The following is a 22479-nucleotide window of genomic DNA, read 5'->3' as shown; positions in this document are numbered from 1 at the left end:
CAAAGATCACTACAATTACTCTTGTGAGCACAGAAAAAAAAACTGTTTAGATGCCATACCTGTTTAGCTGATTTGTTTGAACACACGTTTTCATTCAAGACTGAATAAATTTAAAACAGCATGTTTGTCTCAAAATGCTTCTGGTGAACCAGTGTATCTAGTGACAGTACACCCCACTTTGAGCAGCACATGACCGTTGTTACGGGTTACCACAGGTATTAAAAGTTCTTCAAGTTCAGCGGCGACACAAAGATAAACATTCAACCTCATGCTTTTCCTACGGAAACACACAAAGCTATAAATCGGTCCGATGGGGAAGCTCAAACTCTGACTTTCATTATGAAAAATGAGACATTACCGTATGAAAACCTGACAGAAGCTTCTCATAAACTCAAACTGAAGGTCCGACCGCAGGAACTGGGAACCCAAGAGACGCGGCGCGGACTGGAGTGTGGCGGGAGCAGTAAGAGACGGGTGAAAAACAAAAACACTCACTATTTTACCGCGCTTGAATTCACTGAACCATGAACCTGGAACCTCCTTAGGCCACGAGGATATTCTGACCTGCAGACAACAAAGCAGAACATCGGAGTGTGGAGAGCGTGAACGTTGTCATGGGTAATATAACCTGCACTCAGTCATGAACAAAACATGGAAATAGTATAAAAGCGAAACCTCCGGGGTAAAAATCACAGTTTATTATTCAGGAAAAAAGAGAAAGTTTTCTTTGCTTTTCTTTCTGAAATAATAATATAAAAACAAAACTTAATGCCAGAGGACTTTTGTGGGATTCTGCAGACATTTAGATGCTCGGAAAAGTTTCTCCGAGCCGAAACAAAACCTTTTTTTAGTGTCCCTTAAATGACAGTGGGCTGACAGGAAACAGGGAAGAAGAGGGGGGAAGACATGCGGCAAATATCATCGGGTCTGGGAGTCGAACCCGCGACGGCCGCGTCGAGGACTGAAGGCCTCCAAATATGGGTCGCACTATCCACTACGCCACCACGGCACGCCCACAAAACCTTCTTTGATGACTACGGTGAAATCAGGAGTTCATTAATGCCTTGAAGCCAAAGTCGCTTACCCCATTGGACTTTTTATCCGGATAGATGCAGGTTTCACCCCCAGCAGTGAAGTTACAGTAGACTTTGAATGAATCCCCAGAGCAGCCTTGGTTGGGATCAATCCAGTACTCGCCTGAAGAGAACGGATAAAAATCAATTTGAAGTCATTTCTTGACATCACATATTTAGTAAAAAGGGACAGCACGCAATCAATTCAGTGCATGATAAATTGAAATGAGCTCAACAATTTTCTTTCTGATGATCAATATTTTTGTTTCAAAATATAGACTTTATAATCCATTTTATTTATGGTTTTGTGAGTGTGTGGGCTTTTATTTCTGTTTTATTTGTTGTTTTAATGTTCTTTACGCTATTAATGTTTATTGGTCCTTGAGAGGACAAACTTGCATTATTATCCCGTTATCCAAACATATCTCAAAACGACGATGTGATCGTTTATCGCAATATTTACTGGGACAATTTATCGTCCAGTAAAATATGTTACCGTGACAAGCCTAACTTCATTTATCACCTGAAAATGTAAAGAGTTTTGCAAAGCTGACAATCTGCCAGAACACAGTCATCTGCATATAGTCAGACGCAGCGGCAAAAGGAAGCCGTTCTTGAAAGAATGCTGTAAAAACGTCAATTTAAAGTTTGCCATAAGTTATGTGAGTGCTTGGGTTAGACAAGTTGCATTGCAACTCATTTGGTCCACCAAGAAAAATCACCCTGAACACACCATCCACTTGGCAAACCTGTTACAGGATGAACAAGACTTGAGACAGGCAGGAGGTTCACTGTTCAGCAGCAGAATGACACTAAACACACAGCCAGAGCTACGAAACACGGGTTTACCAAAGCATATTTGTGTGTTAGAATGGTCCAGTCAAAGTCGAGGCCTAAATCCAACTGAGAATCTGTGACAAAACATGAAAACCAACATTCAAATATGCTCTCTGTCCAATAGCTTAAGATATTTTCAAAATAACGGACAAGCATTAACTGCTTTGTGCTGTTCTGTCACATATAGAAAAAGTACTGTACATACAAATCCGTGGTTGTAACAGGACAAAATGTGGTTCCTCCTTTCATAGAACGTAAAACCAAGCCTTGTTTTCGTCAAAAGGAATTAGCAGAAGTGCGCAAACCTTTCACTTGTAGGCCACACTTGAAGGCCATGGATTACTCACCATCGGGGAACTCAGGGTGGCACAGCTGGAGGTCTTTGCATGTTCTGGCCGGGTTGTTCTGCGTGCCCATGGGGTATTTCATGCGTTCGATGTCCTGTTTGAGGTTGTTGAGCGAGCCAAAGATGTCCTCCATGCCTTCGCCGTAATCCACGAAGCCGCCGGCGGCGTCTGACTGCATGTCACTGGAGCGCTTGGTCTTCTTGGGCGACTGAATGGGAAGGGGCTGGATGACCTCACCTGGTGGGCCCTGGCATCACACAGCATGGCTAGGTTTACAACTCGGCCTTGTGTAGATTTGATCAGTTTGACTTATGGAAATAGAAGAACTAAAATCACTTACAGGTGGACCTGGAGGACCTATTATACCAGTGTCTCCTTTTGGACCAGCAGGACCCTGAAGAGACAAAACCCCCAAAAAACAAACATACCAAAGATGGATTATTCAAGCTGGTTTGAAAGCCAACTGGTAGTACATATAGCTTACGTGTAGTAGCTTAGCTTGTACTTACACTTGAACCCTTGGCTCCTTTCGGACCTTGAGGACCCTGGATCACATGGGATAGAGCAGGAATTTGGTATTCGATCAGGAATATACAGGAAATAAATATACATTCTATGAAATATAATACATACAGGTAGACCAGGGGGACCAGGGGGACCGAGGGGACCAGAGGCTCCACTGATGCCCTGAAACACAAAAAGATTTGTCAATAGATACAAAATAAATTTCAATCTGAGTCTTTCGTAACGAGAGCTGTAAACAAAACAAAACAAAACAAAACGGCATAAATGAAGAGGTTAAATGAATGTTAGTATTCATGAAAAGAAAGCAAATGAAATTCTAATATTATGTCGTTTTCATTTGAATCAGTGAGGTAATTACCTTATCAAGAGAATAATAATGAAACGGGACCTTCAATCCAATTCCACAATTAAACGTGAATGAAACGACTCTTAAGCCCTTTGATAAAATAAAACATCTCGGCTTCATAAAGCCACGTCTGAGTAAAGCAAAGAGAGACAATACTTAGTTCAATTCTCAGAAAGGTTTCTGTAAAACTGGATCAACGCTGCTGCTATACCAGAAGCTTCACCTGCTTTCCAACATTTACCACTGAAAACAGAGCTTTTAATACTGTGGCGGCTTTGTAAGAACAAACTTGTAGCGTAAAGTGATCTGGTGTGTGAGATCGCTTCTGAAAACATCTAACAACCTGAAAATAATCCCAGTCTTGTGCATGGATGTTGCTTATAGAGATTTCAGGAAGCCTGTGGGAGGATTGAGGAAGAAGAAAACACAAAAACGATGCTAACATAATATTTAACTACTGAACTACAACTAGATACAGTTTACGACAGAAAGAAAATTGCAAGAATTTTAGCTTGAACGGTTCCAACACGGCGACCTAATGGTGAGAAACTCATCCTGTTCTCATCTGGTTACGCTACTGTGCTGACAACTCTTTGTTGTGGATGTTGTTACTGATGGAAGGCTCAAAGTTAGCTATTTCCAGAAGCAGCTCAGGCAACACGGTGTTTTCTCCAACACGTCCAGACATGTCTGCAGTACTGCGAGAAGGTGAGAGAGAGCGAGACTTTCTTCGGCAGGTAAAACTGAAGCTCAACACAACACACTAAACAACAGACTCTTTTGATTTTGATAATACTAGCCATGCTAGCCGTGCTGTTTGCTAGCACCAGCATTAATCATGATTTTCTTCTTTTAAGACAGGAATATAAACATACTTTTTGAAATAGGAATGATTAATGACGGCTCACTGCAGGACGGCGAGAAAAAGTAACGCTGCTCCTAAATCTTCTGCCACTACAGCTCCCAAAGAGAAATAATCGGCATTAGCTAGAATTGGTTCCGGGACGTCTAAAGCTCGGACGTTTCTATTGGTGCTTCTGTAATAGTTCTACATATTCTGAAGACGGTCTAAAAACAACGATGACATCACCGACTGCAGCTGAGAAGAAGTAGATCGAAAGTTTGAGGGTGCCTGCTGCAGGACTTTGCTATGCAGCAGAGTTCAAACAACAGCGACCGTGTCTCCACCTTTGGCCACAGCCGGAAGGGCGAACGGGATGCAGGTAGTACGAGTCGAAGGCCGAGCTGCACTTACAGAGTCACCTTTGCCACCAGGGGTGCCCTGGGGTCCGGGAAGACCTCGATCTCCCTTCTCTCCTTGCTCTCCAGGGGGTCCAATCAAGCCAATCAAACCTGGGTGACCCTGCAGTGCGAAATTACACACACACACACACACACATGAGGAAGTCAAATCAAAATAAAAATACCTGCAGTCTCCGATGCTTTTCACGAGAGAGAGACACTTTAAGCGTGTTAACAGCGATGCCGCTTCGGCAACATATATGAAAGAAAGTCGGTGCAAACGCAAAGGTCATTTCACACCACAGATCCAAGGACTTTTGAAATAAGCAAGCTCCTGCCGGGTCCTGTGATTCAACTGCATTAGAGATGTAGACCACATACACACACACACCCACCCCGACACACACACAGATTCAGTTGTGTGCTTCCAAATGGTTTCTTTCAAGCCATCATGTCAGGGTGTGGGAGGCAATTTAGATAGAGTAATGTGCCCCGTCTGAATATCCTTAGCAGTTATTCTTCACCAACAAATGTGACAGTAGGAGCAAGGAAAATAGAAAGATTGGAGTGATGCATCACACTCAGCTGCTTTTTCAATCCCGTGAAAACATTTTCCTTTTCAGGGAAAGAGACAAAAAGAAAACGAAATAAAAAGACTGTTCAGAGAAAAGATGGCAATTATTCGGAGATGACGCACAAAGTCCACAATGGTGTTCCGAGCCACGCTGCTGCAGAGAGGCTTTTGTAAATACCGCCTTAAGTTCAGGACGAGACAAGCTTGCAGATGGATGCAAGAAAATGGAGGGGAGGGGAAAAAAACAAAAAACACGGACTCACCTTTTCACCTTTGGAGCCGGGGTCGCCTTTCAAGCCCGGCAGACCTGGCGGACCCTGCGTGACGAACACATTGAAACATTACGCTGAGGGAAAAAAAAAAAAAAAAGAAGAAGAAGAAAAAACAAAAATCGATCGGAGCAATTAGGAAAAACACTCCCGCGGAAAAGGTGTGGAGGAAAAAAGGACAGCACGACAAAAGACATTGAATTAAAAAAAAAAAAAAAAAAAAAAGCTTTTCGGACAAGACAAATCCATAAAATGTGAGGTCAGCGTGCGTTTTTATTACAGTGGGACTTTGTGGGTTCAAAAAGCTCACAGGAGAGAGAGAGAGAGAAAGAGAGAGAGAGAGAAAACTGGTGGCAGGAATAAATCCAGACAGGCGAGAGAAGACGGGACGGACTCTGAATACTTACCATTGGACCTGGTGGACCGTCCTGTCCTGGAGCACCGGGCAGTCCTTGTTCACCCTGTGAAAAAACCATTCAATTGAAGAGAGCATTATGGGGCTGCTGCATTTTCACCGCTCCGCCATTGATTTCCTGTGTGCGACTCGATGATTAATAGCCCAAACAGGGAGGAAAAGTGTGCTGAAATAAACAAGTAAAACTAAAGTATAAGCCAAATGGGAGTATCGATTATTCCATGAAGTCTATCATCATGCCTTCGCGGTACGTTTGTGTGTGTGTGTGTGTGTGTCCCAGTTGGCCTGTAAAAGTATTCACTGAACATTTTCACATATTGTCATGTTCTGACCACAAACTTCGCTGGATTTTGTTGGGATGCTATGTGATGAACTAACCGAAGAGAAAGAGAAATGATATCTTTATGTTGATTCTAATTGATTTATTTTGGGATGCCGGGGTAAATGGGGCACAGCCCAACACAGGTTTTACATTTTTACTTGTGAAAACGTTTTTTTTTTAAATCAGGAAACACTTTATTTGAAGGGAGTGCATAAGACTGACATAATAATGTCATTTTTTAAATAATGACACTTCCAATGCAAAGTTGACACTTTTAATGGACTTTTAGTGCAAGTGTCCGTACAACTTTGCATTAAAAGTGTTATTATTTACCAAATGACACTTCAGGACAACAGTCATAAATATTCATGAAGACTCCTTTACTGTACTACTGTCATTATTGTATGCGGTATTTTTATCTGCAAGATAAAATCCCAGTATAACACTGGAGTTTTCATTTAAAATGCAACAGATTGTAAAAGACATTCAAGGCTTTGTAAGCCTGTAAACAAGGACGTACCACAGGGCCAGGGATTCCACGCAGACCCTCTGGACCGGGCTTCCCAGGAGGTCCTTGGGGTCCAACAGGTCCTGTTTTACCAGCTGGGCCCTCAGCGCCCGCTTCACCCTGCATGTGGATACAGAAAGAAGGATCAAAACAGGACGCTAAACATGTGCACAAGTAATATTTTCATATCTGATCCAACATATGAAAGGACAACAATGTTTTCACTGCCCAAATAATCCAAATAAGCTGCTGGCAAGTATTTAAATATGAATGTAGAGCAAAATAACAGGACATAAAGGAGCACTGATATCAACACAGCCTAGAAAAAAACTGCAACCCACAAACAACTTTGGTACTTTGCTGTCAACACTTCTTTGCAGCCTCTCAGGGCTTCAGACTGTTTTTTATTTTTATTTTTTTTTATCAGAGTTCAGCCACAGAGTTTAAAATAAACGTGCAGTTTGCATATCCGGCAAATGTCAACAAGTAAGCGAGGGCCGGGAATAATATGTGCTTCTGACGCTTTAAATAAGGCTCAGAGCGGGGCACAAGAATAGCTGAATACGTCGGAATTAAAAGTTACACGGCAAACATGGAGAAAAGTTACAGGAAATCAAGTCTGGGCTGAGAAGTGAGCAGAGATTACAGGCTCACGACAAAGCTCTAAACACAGCCTTCGCTGGATTTGCTGCTGCGGTTGGATTCGGCTGCGCTGCTCTCCGTCTCATATTGTCCCCGGCTTTTCCTAACAGCTGTTAAATTAGTGAACGAAAAGTACCGAAGGATCGCAAAAACTAATTTTGATGATCAGACTCGAGTAGCCACGGAGGCAGCGACGAAGAGTTGGATCGTCGCTGCCGACGGGAGCCGAGACTGAAAACGACCTGCGTGTTGTCTCCACACTGATGGTCGCGCAAATTGCAGCTTAATGTCACCGATCCTTGGAGCACAAACAAAGAAAGACAAAGAAAAACAGCAGCGTTGTTTTTCTTTGGTCGGGGCAAAGAACAATGGAGTTTCATTTTACTCCCAGCATGTTTATTTCCATAAAATCTGTCATGGAAAAAACTGTGTTGTTTTTTTTGTGGAAAACATTTAAATCAGGTGACATGCTATGGAGATGACTCTCACCCTGAAGCATGCAGTGATTTTCTTACCTTGGCGCCCTTCTCTCCTTGCCGGCCCTCGGCTCCTAAAGCTCCAGGAGGTCCCTGAGGGGCCAGAGGAGAATGTTTTAGTTTTTCAACACAACACCTTAAAACCCCAACATGCACGTAAGCAGATGGTCTTCTCAGATCTGTAATAGCGCAGTACAGTAGAGTACAGTGGGTATGTTACTATCAGCCAGTCTGCAGCTGCAGGTTACAGTCATGGTTCGTCTGAACTAAATCAGAATTGACTGAAGAAAAGTGGATTTAAAAAAAAAAAAAATCAACCAATTGGTCTGGTAATGTTCTTTAGTCGTATTACAAAAATTAATTGATTTGATACGTGAAGGCATACTTCATTGATCTACTTAAGGATCAAACATCAGAAATTCATTTGATCTCAATTACAGAATTTAGCTCAAATGTTTTAAGAAGCAAAATAAAGCAGGCTTAATGTTTTTTTGTGTGTTTTTTTTTTTTTACTAAGGCTCAATACTCCATGTAGCTGCTTTTAGCAACTGGAAAGCAGAGGAGAAAAAAAACCTGTCACAATAAACCTGTTTTTCAGCAATTATTAATCAAAGGTAACAAAATTTTCAGTTTGGATTTAGAGGGGCTGGTCTGGACGTTTGGTACCACAGCAGGTGAATTTACAGTAAATTCAGTGATTTATAAACTAACAGAAGCATTTTCAACTGAGCTACAGGACTTTAAAACTTTTGCTATGTGCTCTGTTTTCCTAGTTTTAACGACTAATGGAAATTTTTTTTGATTAGCGCGGCAGGAAATAAAACCATTCTTTTATTGCGGACCAGCTTTTTGGATGTTTCCGCTGGAATTTTGACTAATTTACCTTGAGGAACCTTCAAGTCTTTCGAGGCTGGAAAACTTCATATCTCTAACACTTCACAGGTTCTCATTCGGATTCACATTGAGACTGGTCACACCACTTCAAAACATCATAAAAACAATGAAATAAAAACGTAAAACCTAAATTTGCATAACAAAAAGCAAGCAAACCATAAAAAAACGTAAATAAAATACCACAAAATATTCACAGCTTGTTGTCTTGGGGAAAAAAAAAACAAAAAACCCAGGACGTTTATTACAAGAGATTTCATCGGACCGTCTCCTGAGCTTCCAAGTGTTTTGGTGTTTTTACCTTCTTCTTTATTAGATTTCTCACTGACTATTTGTCCCAGTTGATAAATGCAAAGTAGCAACAGACTTCAGGCGCGGAAAGTAGCCCGGTGACATCAAACGTGCGCCGCTTCAGCTATGTCAAGATCCATTGGAGTGAGTGACCTTTGTCCGCCCCACAGAAACACACAATCACGCTGAGAGATTCAAACGGGAACGCACGGCCTTCTTCAATCACACCAACGCCGGCGCGGCCGCGTCTTCGGCCCTCCGCCCCCCCCCGGTCAGATTCTCTCCCGGCCTCGAGGATCCCTTTCAACTCCGCCTCTAGTCTCCATCTTCAAACCGCCCTTCGCCGTGATTCTGCTCTGATCTGCCCGACGGGCAGGCTGAGTGTTGTTGACTGAGAGCCCACGATGCGAGCTCTCTTCAGGTCTGGGAGCTTTCATCTTCTCCTGATTTGTACCTCTCACTGGTCAAGGTTCCCCCCAAAGCGCCCTTTTTCTTTTTCTTTTTTTTTTTTGTTCGTTCTATTGGGTTTGTGCTTCAAATGCAGATAACCAAGGTTTTCGCTGGATAACATTTCTCCAGATAAAAAGTGCAGAACTGCCAGTGAAACTGGAAATGGAAACGCGGTTCCGGTAAAGAGCCGCACACGAGCTTGAGAAATTAAACGCGCCTTCACTCAAGAATCCATAGAAATGCTTCGAAACACATAGTTGCTACTGTATGGGCAAAGTGAAGGGAAAGCAGGAAATTCAAAAGGTAAAAAATAAAAAAATCTTAGAAATTACACATTCAAAGGACAGACTTGCAGAGGAGCACTGGTCATTTTAGACCCACTTTTCTTCCTAAGCCACCTAAGACCTGTGTGTGGTTACAAAATAGCTCCTTCCTCACTATAATCCTCCCCTGGCCATTCAGGGGCTGCATATGTTTATACCATGATAACAAATGGAATACAGATTTCTGTCGACGCAGTGGGGAAGCAATCAGCCTTGGTTTGAAAATGCAGCACATGGACATTTTCTCATTGGACCAAAAGGAAAAAAAAAAAACTCATTACTATCTTCGACTCTGGTGAGTAACTTCTTATTTTCTTGTTTTTTTTTAAATTATTATTATTATTTTATTTACAAACGTGGAAAACAAGCTGCAAAGATACACGGGGAAAAGCTGTTACCGTAGCAACCCTGTCGGCAACTTCCATCATAATGTTTGGATAGTTTAGTTAATTTACAAACTCAAATGATTCGTGGGATACACTGACGTAACCGAGTGAGAATTAAAAACCCGATAGATTTTAATATACTAGTGTCTTCCTGGTTGGTACAAGATTAAAACCGAGAGAAAGAAAACTTTGAGGTCTTAAAAGTATAAAACCTAAATAAATGTCTGTTTCGTTTTTCAAAAGAAAATCATGAATTTTAAAAAGGGGCTCTTGAGAAAAACATTTACTGTTTCTGTAACAAAGTGGGACTTCCAGATGCTTCCGTTCACTAATGATTTGCTTTACTCAACCACATGGCATATAGAGTATTGTGATCACATTTTTAAATACATTTCTGCATCACAAGCAGTCATTCAACATTATTGCAGAAGACTGGGCTCTTAAAGTTTTTGATTAATTTCCTGTGTAGGTTTCGGGTCTATTAGGTCTCTAAAATAATAATTTCTCCTAACTTGTTTTCAAAGGCGAACGGGAATAAAATTTTGAGCTAATTAACTCACATTTGCGCTGAACATCTTACTCTGATCATCACTGATGCCTGAAGATTTCTCGGCAGCTTTTGGCAGACTTTTTTCATTTCTCATGCTTTTGTGCGTGTGGAAATCAACACCGTCACCGCTACTAACAATTAAAAAGAAAAAGTTGAAAAGTGGCGCCATGAGGGCTAAAAGGCAAACATCTGATGGCGTTTCAGTCAGGAATCGCTGCTGATCGGTGTGCACTGTGCGTGTCGGGGTACGTGTTCATTGGGGTGAGTCGTATCTGTTGACGTTTCAAGATCCGCCCTTCAAAGATGATTGAAGGTTTTAAACGGGAAGGCGCCCCACGTCACGTAAATCCAGACAACGCACGACAAGATGATTGTGTCGCGGTGCACACGTTCGACAGTTGGAGCTTTTATTGTTTGTTTTTATTAGCTGTTGAATCTGCGCCTCTTTCCTAATCACCTCTTAACCACTTTGCAAGATGCGTCTCATGCTTCTGTTTTGCAGATGCTGTCCGTCAGGCGGATCAATAACGTGTCAGACTCGGCGCACATCTTTCCCCCCCCCCACTGAAACGGCGACATAAACTCCATTTTCGCCCTCTTTTTGTGATCTTTTCCTCCCTCCCTCCCCCTTTTAATAAGCCTTTCAATTTCTCACCAAGGGGAAGAAAAAAATGATTCATGATTTTCACATCCTGACATTCATTTCTTCGTGGGCTTTAAAAAGGCTCTACCTCACTGATAGCGTAACACCTTGACCCCGTAAATCACCCACTTTGTTTTTGCCACTCTGCCTTTAATGAGAACGAATCTCTCCAGCTTTAGAGCCAAAGTGGGTTGTTGAGTTGAAGTTGCTGCCAGACGAAGCAGTATTCCACCGCTGGCTGCGGGGGCTGGCATAAAATAGCCCACCGACTCGCGACAAAATCATCTTTTTAATTAAAAGATACGTTTTGCATTGTTTAACCAAAGAATTTACTGATCAGGAGAATCGACTTTTTAAGTAATTAATAATTTTAACACTAGATCGATATCTAGTCGAGACTTGAAGGTGGCTGGAAGCACATTTAGAGATGCACACACACAACTTACTGGAAGGAAATGAGCTAGGAGAGCCAAGGACTTACTCTCTTGCCGGGTGGACCAGGTGGACCGGCCTCTCCAGAAGGACCCGGGGGTCCCTGAAAACAAGCGTGCAACAAAGAGTGATGAGAGGGGTTCATGGATCATTAAATTGCACAGCTCACTGGACAGTAACAGCTCAGTAACCCTGACACAGTCAATAACACTACCTCGTACTTTGATAAATGGCTGCACTTCTTCATGCTGTTATTTTTCCAGTAAAGTGCAGGCAATGATAGCAGCTGTTCAAGATTTATGCTGGTCAGAAATTGACATCAATTGTTTTTTTCATATTAACACCTTCCTAAAATGATGGTTTAAGCTTTTGCCAAAAGTGTGTTTAGTTTTTTTGCCTAAATTATCTTTTTGCATTACTTTAGGAAACTGAGAGCAGGACAAGATGACTAGAAAAGTTACAAATCCACCTTAAAAAGGGATTTTGATGGATGTGAAATATTACTTTTGGTAGTATTTTAACCATGAAATGTTCATTTAAACAGCACTGTTTAGGTAACAAACCCTACCTATACATTTTGGTTCAGTCAACTCTAAGCTTAACTGTGTGTGTAGCATCCGCCTCACAACCGGAACAAGTTCATTTTTTACAAAAAAATTATTTTATGACTTAAAATATCAACTTTGAATAAGTAAGAACTATTATAAGACTTGTGATTGAGAAGGTTTCTGTGTTGGAGCAAAAACGTAAGTATGTATCTGGTTTTAGCTTGCTTAGCGACCATGCTAATGCTAACGTCCAGTAAGCTGACTATCCTGAAAGTGGAGCAGTTGTTGGCGAGAAAAATATATATTTTTGTAGTTACAGATTTAAAAAAAAGACTTTTACAATTGATTTTAAGTTTATTATTATTATTATTATTATTATTATTATTTAAGTACCATTTTATGCATTAAGCTCAAATTAATAAATATGTTTTGTTCTTTTCAAAATGGAGGACAAACCAACGCCTTCAAGAAAGAAATAGCAAAGGTGCATTTTGATTCTAAATTGATCAATTTTAAATGTTATATGTTATTTTTGAACTGTTGTTCTTCAATTTAGATTTTTTGTAAACAGTCACTTCTCCGAATACATTTTTATCATAATTATGTTTATGTTCTTCTTTTGGCAGCCTTGTAGGCGTCATTTCAAGCTGATTCACAACATGAGCTCATTGCTGTTTGCCTTTCTTTTTTAATAATACACAATAGATCTACAAAGTACGAATATTATTTTAATGTTTACCAATAGCCTTGTGATATTATGATGACAAACCCCAATAAATATACACAGTGAAAATTTGAGAGACAATTTGATTCTCGTACTTCCTTATTTTGGTTCTAAGTCAAAGGTAATATTGAATAATTCATTCATTCTAACTAATAAACAGTATTGACAACTTACAGGTTGACCAGGCTCACCATCCTCTCCTTTCTCTCCTGATTCTCCATCAGTACCCTGTAATTCATGCGCAGGTTAAAAAAAAAAAAGGCTAAAAGAAATCAAAATACAAATATATTTTCTTTACTCTAGCCAGTGTACAATGTTAACATGAACCAAAAAACAAAGATATTATCTTTTCGTACAAAGCAAGCGGTGTGCTTCCATACTTACAGCGACGCCTGGCTCTCCAGGGGGTCCTGGGTCTCCAGGGAACCCGACAGGTCCCTGTAAGAGAGAAAAATCAAATAATAAAAAAAATAGGTAAAAAAAAAAGTTAAAAAGAACACCAGAGGAACAGCTGCTGAGAAATAATTTCCTTGGAAACAGAATTTGGAATGTGGGAGGTCATTTGGGCCGTGATTTCGTCCTGGCATACTTAGTTTACAACCTGTGAAGGTAATGTAATGAACTTAATGATGATGTTGCAAATCCAGGAGACCCCACCGCCTCCCATTACCATGCAGGCATAAAATCTAATCTCCCTCAATAAAAAGGCTTTTTAGCTCTTGAATATGAGACTGGGTGAAATGACCCACCGTTGAGGTGTGTGATCTTTTTTCTAAAAAAGCAGATTGTGACTGAGCATGAGGAGCCACACTTCACTGGCTTTAATAGCAAACCTGTCAGACTTACAGGGTTGCCCTTTGGACCATCATCTCCAGGGGGCCCTTTGGCACCGGCGGGCCCAGCAGCTCCGGGGGGTCCGGCCTCTCCTTTCTCTCCTCTCTCACCTTTGGGTCCCTACAGTGACGGGGTATTTCTTATGTCAACATCAAAAGAAGCTGAGTTTTTTTTTTTTTACACTCAATGGAGGGAAAGACAGATATTGGATCTAATGGAGATCTCGGACTGTTTCACAGAGGGCAGCAACCCTAGACGGTCAACACTGCAGAAATGAAATGAGTTGACAGGTCAGGATGTTTTTATGGACTCTGAGACGACGGACGTCGATAAATAAGGAACTTAATCTCCAAGGTGATGTGAGCCGTTAAAAAAAAAACAAAAAAACATTATGGAACATTATATTTGTGAAAGTATAAAATCTCATCTTCTGCTATAATCCGAAAGTCTTAGCGTTACCAACAGATGATTAGCACATTTAAAAAAAAAAGAGTTAAACAGGAGATTGAGTCACCAGTGACTTGGTTGTACAGCCGATAGAGTTTGTGCTTACTGACGCTGATTCCTGCAGCAGCTTTTTTGTCAGTCAGTTCCTTCTGCTAAACTCGCCATGATGACCAATAAAACCTAGCAAACACTCTAAAGCTAATTAAAACTAGCTGAAGTAGGTAAACAACAAGTTACAGCAAAATAAAACTAAACCATAGTGAATAACCCAAAACAATTATAACTCTGGTGTACATAGAGTTTGTTTCTTCCCCCCAAAGTAATTATTTTGCATGTAAAGTTTAAAGCTAAATTTAGATCTTGTCCAACAGAAACAAACACTTAGTTACAGTTACTGAGACCTGCTGTACAATGACTGGTCTTCCTGTCTGAAAAAACTGCCCTCAAGTCCTTTGTGACCCTTCACACATTTCACATTTGTCACCAGAAGGGCTAAAGCTGCTCCAGCTTTACACCGCCTCCTTTCCCCACAGATATCTCCTCCACTTTCCACACTTTTCATTCCTATCATGTAAAATGTAGGTAAATACAGAGTCTTTAAGGCAAGAACAGCGAGTTTGCGATCTGAAGGTATTACTCTTCACCTGGTCCTCCTTTTCTACCTTTTCAATCTGCTGTTGTACCTCTTTAACGTCTCAGAAATTTCCATCCAGCAACAACAAAAGTCAGACAAAACAAATAAACATCTTCCAATAATTTGCAATGAACAAACGATTCAGCCGAACAGGAGTATGTACTCAGAAATCGGTGTTTGGATTAGATTTTTATTTTTTTCTCTAAACATTGTTCTTTAAATCGGATCCATCAGACAACTCTTCCTGATAATTACGCCTTAACAGTCTGGAAGGAGGCTGATGTTGGCAGGACATGTCCACATGCTGTGCAGAGCGCCGGAGCCACGCTGAGCCGATCCAACCGACCAACCATCTGAATGCGAGTGGCAATTACTTCTATTGTGACGGACGCACAGCAAGCCCTCCCTCTCATTAGATTGTGTGCCGTTTCATGTCCGCCCTCAAGCGGTGCGGAATATTCAATCTGGGATACCCGACCGACCCGAAAACAACCGCAGAGCACCGGGTTACGGTAGACGAGTGGTCTGAACTGAGAGCCTGTGACACGAACCGAAACGTCTGCATGACAATGTAGGACAGCGCTGGTGGACTTATTCGTGTTGGCCGAGTGGCACAGCAGAAGACGGTGTATTCTTACCCCAGTTCCAGGCTCTCCAGGTGGTCCCGGGTTTCCAGCCTCCCCTTGTTCGCCCTGTGGTTAGATAAATGTCAGCGTCTGAACAGGTAAACATTCAAGCTGGTGCATGGAGAGTTCTCAAATTCAGACGCAACTTTGGGGTAAAAGTCTGCGCTCTTAATGCTAAACATTTAAGTTTGACATAGACTACAGTCGTACTAAGTGTTACAGCATGTGATACGATTCAGTATTTCCATATTTATAACAACGTAAAGCAATTAGCTAAGTAGTAATACCTATAAAGTTATTTTTAAACTACTGCTCATTCGAGATTATTTATTTAGGCAAAGTCATAGAATGTGAATCAACACCATCCGGTGACATTAAAGCAGGGGGGTCCAAAGTACGGCCTTTGATTAAAGGTGAAGGGTGAAGGTGATTGTATTTATATAGCACATTTTCAGCAACAAGGCATTTCAAAATGCTTTAACTGAATTGGAAAAAAAATACAAACAAAACAACAAAACCAAAAGAAAGACAAAAAGATAAAGTAAATGTTGGTTCTCCATGTTCTGGGTCGCAAAGTACTCCATAATTTAGAAACTTGCAGGAGTTACTCTAGGTCTTGCTCTGATATTAAAAGTATAAAACTAAATGTTGGTCTACAGTAACAGGTTAAGCACCAGTTCAGAAAGAGACGATATTCTTTTCAATCGGGCAGGCTTTGACAGCTTGACAGCTATTCAAGAATAGTCCAAATTTGAAGTTTTCACTGATGGCAGGAAGTTTACAAACAGAAAAAAATGCAATAAAAATCTCAAAATGGAAAGTGTGAGGCGCAACACAAAGTATTCATCCAGGTTTTTGCTTTCAATTTCATGCAATTTACTAATAATGGGGATCAAAAAACATTCTGTGGTTTCTACTAAAATTCAGACTTGGGCATGACTGTTTAATAAACTTAGAAAAAAAGAATACAACAAAACTGAACAAAATTCTGTTCTTGTTGTCAAAAAGACATAAAAACAGAATGATCAACATGAAAAATGTAGGATGTGGTTTGTTGTTTTTTTTAAAAAAATATGGCAAACCTGTTTTTGTTTAGGCTCTACAGTAATTTTCTACACAAATCTGATTGTTTTGCCTATTTCACTAAACTATTGGGTGTTGAGTTTATCGCTAATTTAGCAGGTAAAAAAAGGTTTTGAAATCCATCCATCCATCCATCCATCTTCTTCCGCTTATCTGGGGTCGGGTGGCGGCAATTTCTGGTAGTCTGGACCCAGACTTTCCAAAACACCTCACCAGAGAGGTGTCCAGGAGGCATCAGACGCCCGAGCCACCTCAACTGGTTCCTCTCGACGTGAAGAAGCAGCGGCTCTACTCCGAGTCCCTCCTGGATGACTGAGTTTCTCTCTGTACGGGAGAGCCCAGCCACCCTACGGAGAAAACTCATTTCGGCCGCTTGTATCCGCGACCTCGTTCTTTCAGTCATGACTCAAAGCTCATGACCATAGACGAGGGTAGGAACATAGATCGACTGGTAAATCGAGAGCTTCGCTTTTTGACTCAGCTCTCTCGTCGTCGTCTTTGAAATTATAATTATATAGAAAAATCCAGAGGAGTTCCAACTCGACATTTATGGAACGTGCAATAAAAAGTTTGGACACCCCTGCATTAAAGCGAGTGCAGAATTTTAACTCCATTTCACATGACGACATTGTTCAGATAAAACACCCTGCAGGGCCCTGCTGGGGTCCTGTTGGGGCCTTACCTTCTCACCCACAGATCCTACGGGGCCCACACCACCTGGAGGACCTTGAGGACCCTAAAGAGACACAGAAAAAGATCAGTCACACTTCATTTTGGAGTCATGATATGACACATGAGCAACTACTGATTAGACATCCTGCAAGTTGCTATAAATTTAATTAAGATATATATTTTTAAGGCTGTTGAAATTTAAATTGAAGAAAATGTTAAATTATGAAAGCTACTCTAATAATTTACTTGACTAACTTGCTGATTAATTTAAGTTGAACATAACTTTGTCCACCCACATTTGTGCTTTTTGCCTCTGGCATGGTAGCTCATTGCTTTTACACTTTTACATCTTTCACACAGTATAGAATCATGGCAACACTTCTCGATTTTAGCTAACTAATAAAATCCCACTTTTTTAATTAGAACCTTATTAAAAATACACGCTGCCTTGACGAAGGAGCCCTCAGTGGATCAGCAAACAAGAACTTATTGACTTCTTCGCCCTGAACAAGCGAGGAGTGGATTTTTCGTTTCTTTTTGCAGGCTTGAGGTAAACGCTGATGGATTTTATGATAAATTTGGGTGGTTTTGCTGCTCTGCATCACGACCCTTGTCGTTTTTTTTTGTTTTTTCTTCACAGAACAGTAACTCCCGAGTTCCTCGGGCAACAGCAGATGAAACGGATGAACAGCACCGCCGCAATTCTTTACAAAGTTCAGGGATACGCAATGGGCGTACAAATGGACACTTTTCAAAACAAATTTTTCTCCAAGCCCTAAAACTTAGATGATTGAGTGTTAAGGATTTTTAAGACCCGAGGAAAACCCTGAGGAGTGAGTGGTGTTGCAAAGGTTGTGTGCAGCAGATCGTTCGGGAAGGACAGTCTGAAAACTTTATCTATGTTCATAAGCAATACGTACGTCGGCTCCACTGGGACCCTGAGGGCCTCTGGGACCAGGGGGACCAGGAGGACCCTGTACAAAAAAAAAAAAAAAGTGAAGAAATGTGATGTTGCGGTAATGGACTCAAGTTTTACTCGTAAAAAGTTGGGAGTTTCTCTCACCATGGGCCCGACGTCGCCGTTTTCTCCTTTTTCACCTGGAGGTCCGGGAAGCCCCTGGAGACAGAAAAAAAAACACAACAAAACATGATTTTGCATTTATTGGCATGCCAAAAAATGGAATCGGCAACAATAATAATTAGAAACGTAACAATAAATCCTCCAGCTATTTGAACTGGATGAGTTTCAGCTCGATTGGTCCCAATCGGTGGTTTGGCAACTCCAACTTAGAACTTGTTCTGATTGGTGGATCAGCAAGATGTTAAATATTCAAGTCAAATTAAGCAAAACAATGTAAAAAAAAACTACTTAAAAGGAAATTGTATTTCCTGCTACAGATTTATTAAAAGCCTTTTTAAACCAATTTGAATATTAAGCCGAACTTGGCCGCACTGTTTGATCATTTCTGTAAAGTGCCTGGAGTGTTACGTGTTATGAACTGGCGCTACATCAATAAGCTGAATTGAACAGAGAGAGAGAGCAAGACTTTTAGCACATAGCAGGAAGGCTAAACAGAGTATAGCAAAGTTGCTTTCCTTTATTATTTTCAACTTTCAGCTTCTTTTTGTCGCGCAGCTGGAATTGGGCAGGTTAAGTAAGGATTCTAAATTCCCAGGAGGCCGAAGCCGAAGCCACTCTAACCACGTCAGCAATGCTAACTGTGCTAATTGCTGCTGTAAAATGCTATAGTTTAAAATGTCAACTTTAACCATTTTGTCCTTGTTGTGAAAATAACTCCTCTTTCACACACATGGTGTGCTCCTACACTGCAAAAACACAAAGTCTTACCAAGTATTTTGGTCAAGTTTGATGTGGAGATATCTTAGCACATTTGAAATAAGATCAAACTAGCATACAAGAGACTTCTCAGCAAGATATAGGATCTTGTTTTAAGTCAATAATGCTTGAATATTGATTAAAACCTACTAGTTCCACTGGCAGATTTTCTTCTCTTATAACATGGGAAAATGTTTTGTTATAAGTCAAATAATCTCCCAGTGGAACTAGCACTTTTTAATCAATATTCAAGAATGATTGCCTTAAAACAAGCTCGTATATCTTGCTGGAAAGGTTACGTCTGAGTTAGGCTTGTCTGATTTCCGGTGTACTAAGATATTTGCACAAGAAACTAGACAAAAATACTGGGTAAGATGTTGTGTTCTTGCAGTGTAATAACCGCATTCGATTGGTAAACTAAAAATGTGTTGATTTTTCACCTTTGCATACGATATCTCTAAAAGAAACGTTGGAATTCTGCAATAAATTCTGAAGAGTGCACCTTTGATAATATCTGTACTGCAACATCGACGAGCTGTCGTGTGAAGAAGGTTTTTAATGTGTTTGCATCATTAACTGCATTCACAAGAGCTGCCTGCTTTGCTGCTGAGATGTAATTTGACCACAGGAATACGTTGCTGTGATTCTGCGACTCAGAACAGCATAAATTATTCAGAATCGATGAATCAAAATTCATGTTTTAGCCGGCGCTGCCTCACCCAATTACGTGTTTATTGAATTACTTTTTAAAAAAAATAAGTAATCAACAGTGCAGGGTTGAGACTAAGTTAGCTCAATTAAACCGTGTTTTTAGAAAATGAGGTGCATCAGGCATTCTGTATACGGCTCTCTTACCGTTTCAACTCAAGCTGCTGTTTGTTCTCCTTTTTGCTGTCAGTAACCTGTACATACATGTACATATACATATATCTTGACTCCTAAGGTGCAGGAATTAATCTGGCTCACTCACGCACAGCAAATGAGCAGCATGTTGGCAACCTTACGTGTGTTTGATCCCTGGCATTTTCTCCCGGTAATTGGTGTGATTAAATTGCTGCGGCTTGCTTTTTTTGTGTGGGCGTGTGTGTGTGTGTGTGTGTGTTTACTCTTGATCTGGGGGCAGGTTGTTGTCAAAAGAAGGTGTAGGGTTGTAAAAAAAGAAAAAAGGAGGACATCAAAAGAATTCATTCTGCTGCAGGACCTCGAGCAAACGGTGAAAAACAAAACAAAACAAAGTTTCGTTTGTGCACCAATCTTCATTTAATTGTCTGTGTTCATGTTCATGCCTGTTTTTGTTTTTTTGTGTGTTTTTTTTGGGTATTGTCGCTAGCTTGATTGCCACACATCAGCTCCCGCCTCTCGCCGAGAAGCATCATTTGTGGAAAGGTCTTCTCTAATGCTAAAATCGGTAGCAGTGGTGCTAATTATGCAGCCCCGGTAAATGAGCTTGATGAGGAACAGACTGCTGGCGTAGGTCAGTCCGCGCAATTAATGGGATTGTGATGGGAAGTGAATTACTCCCAATTAAAAGTCCATCGAAGGCGAATCCTGCTGAGAAAGAATAGCGCAGAGGAGCGGCGGTCAGCGGCGTGTGTAATTTCATCAAGACAACGACCCCGATCCCCCCAGCAAACTTCCAAAGCACGACGCTTCGGAAGTCGATTCCTAATAAATGGATAATTACAAATAAATTGAACACAACCGTGGGAAAGGTTGCACGTCATTAGATCTCTATCCTGGGCCAACAAAACATCATTAAGGCACGTTAAAGTGCTTCCTGGTGTTTTTCTTTTCTTTTTTTTTTTTTTTTACACGCAGCTTTACAGAGAAATGCTACTTATTTATGAATAGCGTGGACATTTTCCGTTTGTTTCTCAGACATTACGTTGTGCATTTTTGGTTTGCATTGCTGTTGACTGCACTCCTGCGTGTTAAACTATAGAGTCGAACCTTTTTGAATCTTCGTTGCTCTAATGTCCTTCACCGGCTGAAGACCTTTCAGCGAGATGCTCTAATCTAGCGCCACGTCGACCGTTAACCATTAGCTGTAGCTCCAGATGCAATTTTTCATTTTTTTCCTCCCCATCATTCTATAATGTTGCATGCTTTGTGTTGTGGCCATTTACTATTAATTATCGTCCCCTGTAGGGCAGCCGTTATATATTCTGGACTGATGTATGAAACTGGGTTTTGTTTTATGTATACAAAATAGTAGTTTGGGGCTGACAGGTGAGAGGAGAAGATGAAACAGGAAGGAAGTGATTTTGTTTTTTGTTTTAATCCGGGGTGTGCACCGAGTGTTATTGCGGTGAACTATTATTTTTCTTACCCCAGAATATAGGGAGGTAACAGCAAAAGCCCAAGGACTTTCCAGCTCTGGTGAGACTTTTGATATCCAGTTGTTAATCGATTCATCTAAAAATGATCAAAAGATTAAAGCCTACTCTGTATTGATGGTAGGTCAAGCAGGAATACACATGCTTGACCTATACACCTATACACCAAACATGTACATGTTAGTGTTTTTTAATTTAATTTAATTTTATGCTGCAGTTGCATCCCTTTCTACGCTGAAGGAATGCTGTTATCGCATTTCAGGCAATAAAATATTTGCCTTCTTAGTTAAAAAAAGGAATTTGAATTATTTATTTGCATCTTTTAATGTATTTCTTGTTGCTTAAAAAAATGGGCTTAAGTGGTTCAATACAAAATCTGCAGAAAGTGCTTATTTTTAAAATCTGGATAACTGATTATTCGTCAAAATAAACAACAGAATAATCAAATATTGAAACAATCACTTGTTGCAATTCGGAGAAGAATTACAAACAACCGAATGAGAGATGACATGGTTAACTTAGACTAGTCCATTGTGGTTTGTGTCAATAGAAAACCTCTCTTAACTATAACCTTACCGTCCAAAACAAGCTGAACAGAGAATCCTTTAAACTACGATGCTTAAGCAATAATGCTGATTTATTATCTTATGACAGAAGAGTGCAGTACCAACCTGTAGACCAATGGGACCCGGGGGTCCAGGGAAGCCTCTCGGACCCTCGTCTCCCTTCTGCCCGAACATGCCCTGCTGACCCCTGGGACCTGGCTCTCCATCAGCTCCCTGGCAAACGACAGACACGTTACAGCTGTAAACCACGTGATGATGTTAAATCTGTACTTTTCATCATAAGTTATTTTACACCTTTGGTGTCAGCCGTTCTTTACGTGTTGGATGTTGTTAAAATGTACTGAATTTGACATGGACTTACAGCAGGACCTGGGGCTCCCACAGGGCCTTGAACACCAGCCGGTCCGGGGGGGCCCTAGAAAACAGAGTAAAGAACGTGTTGGGAGTAAAACACAGAAATAATAAAATGCAGTACTCCAAATGCAGCGTGGCAGGCGAAGGAGGCCGGGTTCTGTTTCAGAACCACCGCAGGAACACGATCCTGAACTTTTTAAAACTGCCGACATCAGCGAAAAGTTCCCGCAGCATCAAAAGCAGCGCAGATTTCATTAAAAATATGCTGAGCTGCTA

The 22479-nt window shown here is 40.9% G+C and overlaps 1 protein-coding gene across 8 annotated transcripts in view; it reads right to left on the bottom strand.

Annotated features, from left to right (window-relative positions):
• The window catches only part of col11a1 (collagen type XI alpha 1 chain), a 98165-nt gene that overhangs the window by 3253 nt on the left and 72433 nt on the right, over window positions 1-22479 (bottom strand). For all 8 annotated transcript variants that reach the window (XM_023326579.1, XM_023326576.1, XM_023326581.1 and 5 more), the window contains 21 exons: window positions 22211-22264; window positions 21955-22062; window positions 18174-18227; window positions 18031-18084; window positions 17121-17174; window positions 15368-15421; window positions 13661-13768; window positions 13199-13252; window positions 12989-13042; window positions 11592-11645; window positions 7616-7669; window positions 6471-6578; window positions 5621-5674; window positions 5208-5261; window positions 4384-4491; window positions 2891-2944; window positions 2767-2802; window positions 2598-2651; window positions 2258-2504; window positions 1085-1197; window positions 496-564 (listed from right to left, as the gene is read on the bottom strand). In XM_023326579.1, coding sequence (XP_023182347.1) covers window positions 496-564; window positions 1085-1197; window positions 2258-2504; window positions 2598-2651; window positions 2767-2802; window positions 2891-2944; window positions 4384-4491; window positions 5208-5261; window positions 5621-5674; window positions 6471-6578; window positions 7616-7669; window positions 11592-11645; window positions 12989-13042; window positions 13199-13252; window positions 13661-13768; window positions 15368-15421; window positions 17121-17174; window positions 18031-18084; window positions 18174-18227; window positions 21955-22062; window positions 22211-22264 — 1599 coding nt within the window. The remainder of the gene's footprint in view (window positions 1-495; window positions 565-1084; window positions 1198-2257; window positions 2505-2597; window positions 2652-2766; window positions 2803-2890; window positions 2945-4383; window positions 4492-5207; window positions 5262-5620; window positions 5675-6470; window positions 6579-7615; window positions 7670-11591; window positions 11646-12988; window positions 13043-13198; window positions 13253-13660; window positions 13769-15367; window positions 15422-17120; window positions 17175-18030; window positions 18085-18173; window positions 18228-21954; window positions 22063-22210; window positions 22265-22479) is intronic.

The sequence above is a fragment of the Xiphophorus maculatus genome, chromosome 21, assembly GCF_002775205.1.
Source record: "Xiphophorus maculatus strain JP 163 A chromosome 21, X_maculatus-5.0-male, whole genome shotgun sequence".
In the NCBI taxonomy this organism is placed as follows: domain Eukaryota; kingdom Metazoa; phylum Chordata; class Actinopteri; order Cyprinodontiformes; family Poeciliidae; genus Xiphophorus; species Xiphophorus maculatus.
Note: the sequence above shows the minus strand (reverse complement) of the source record. Positions and strands in the feature narration are given on the sequence as shown.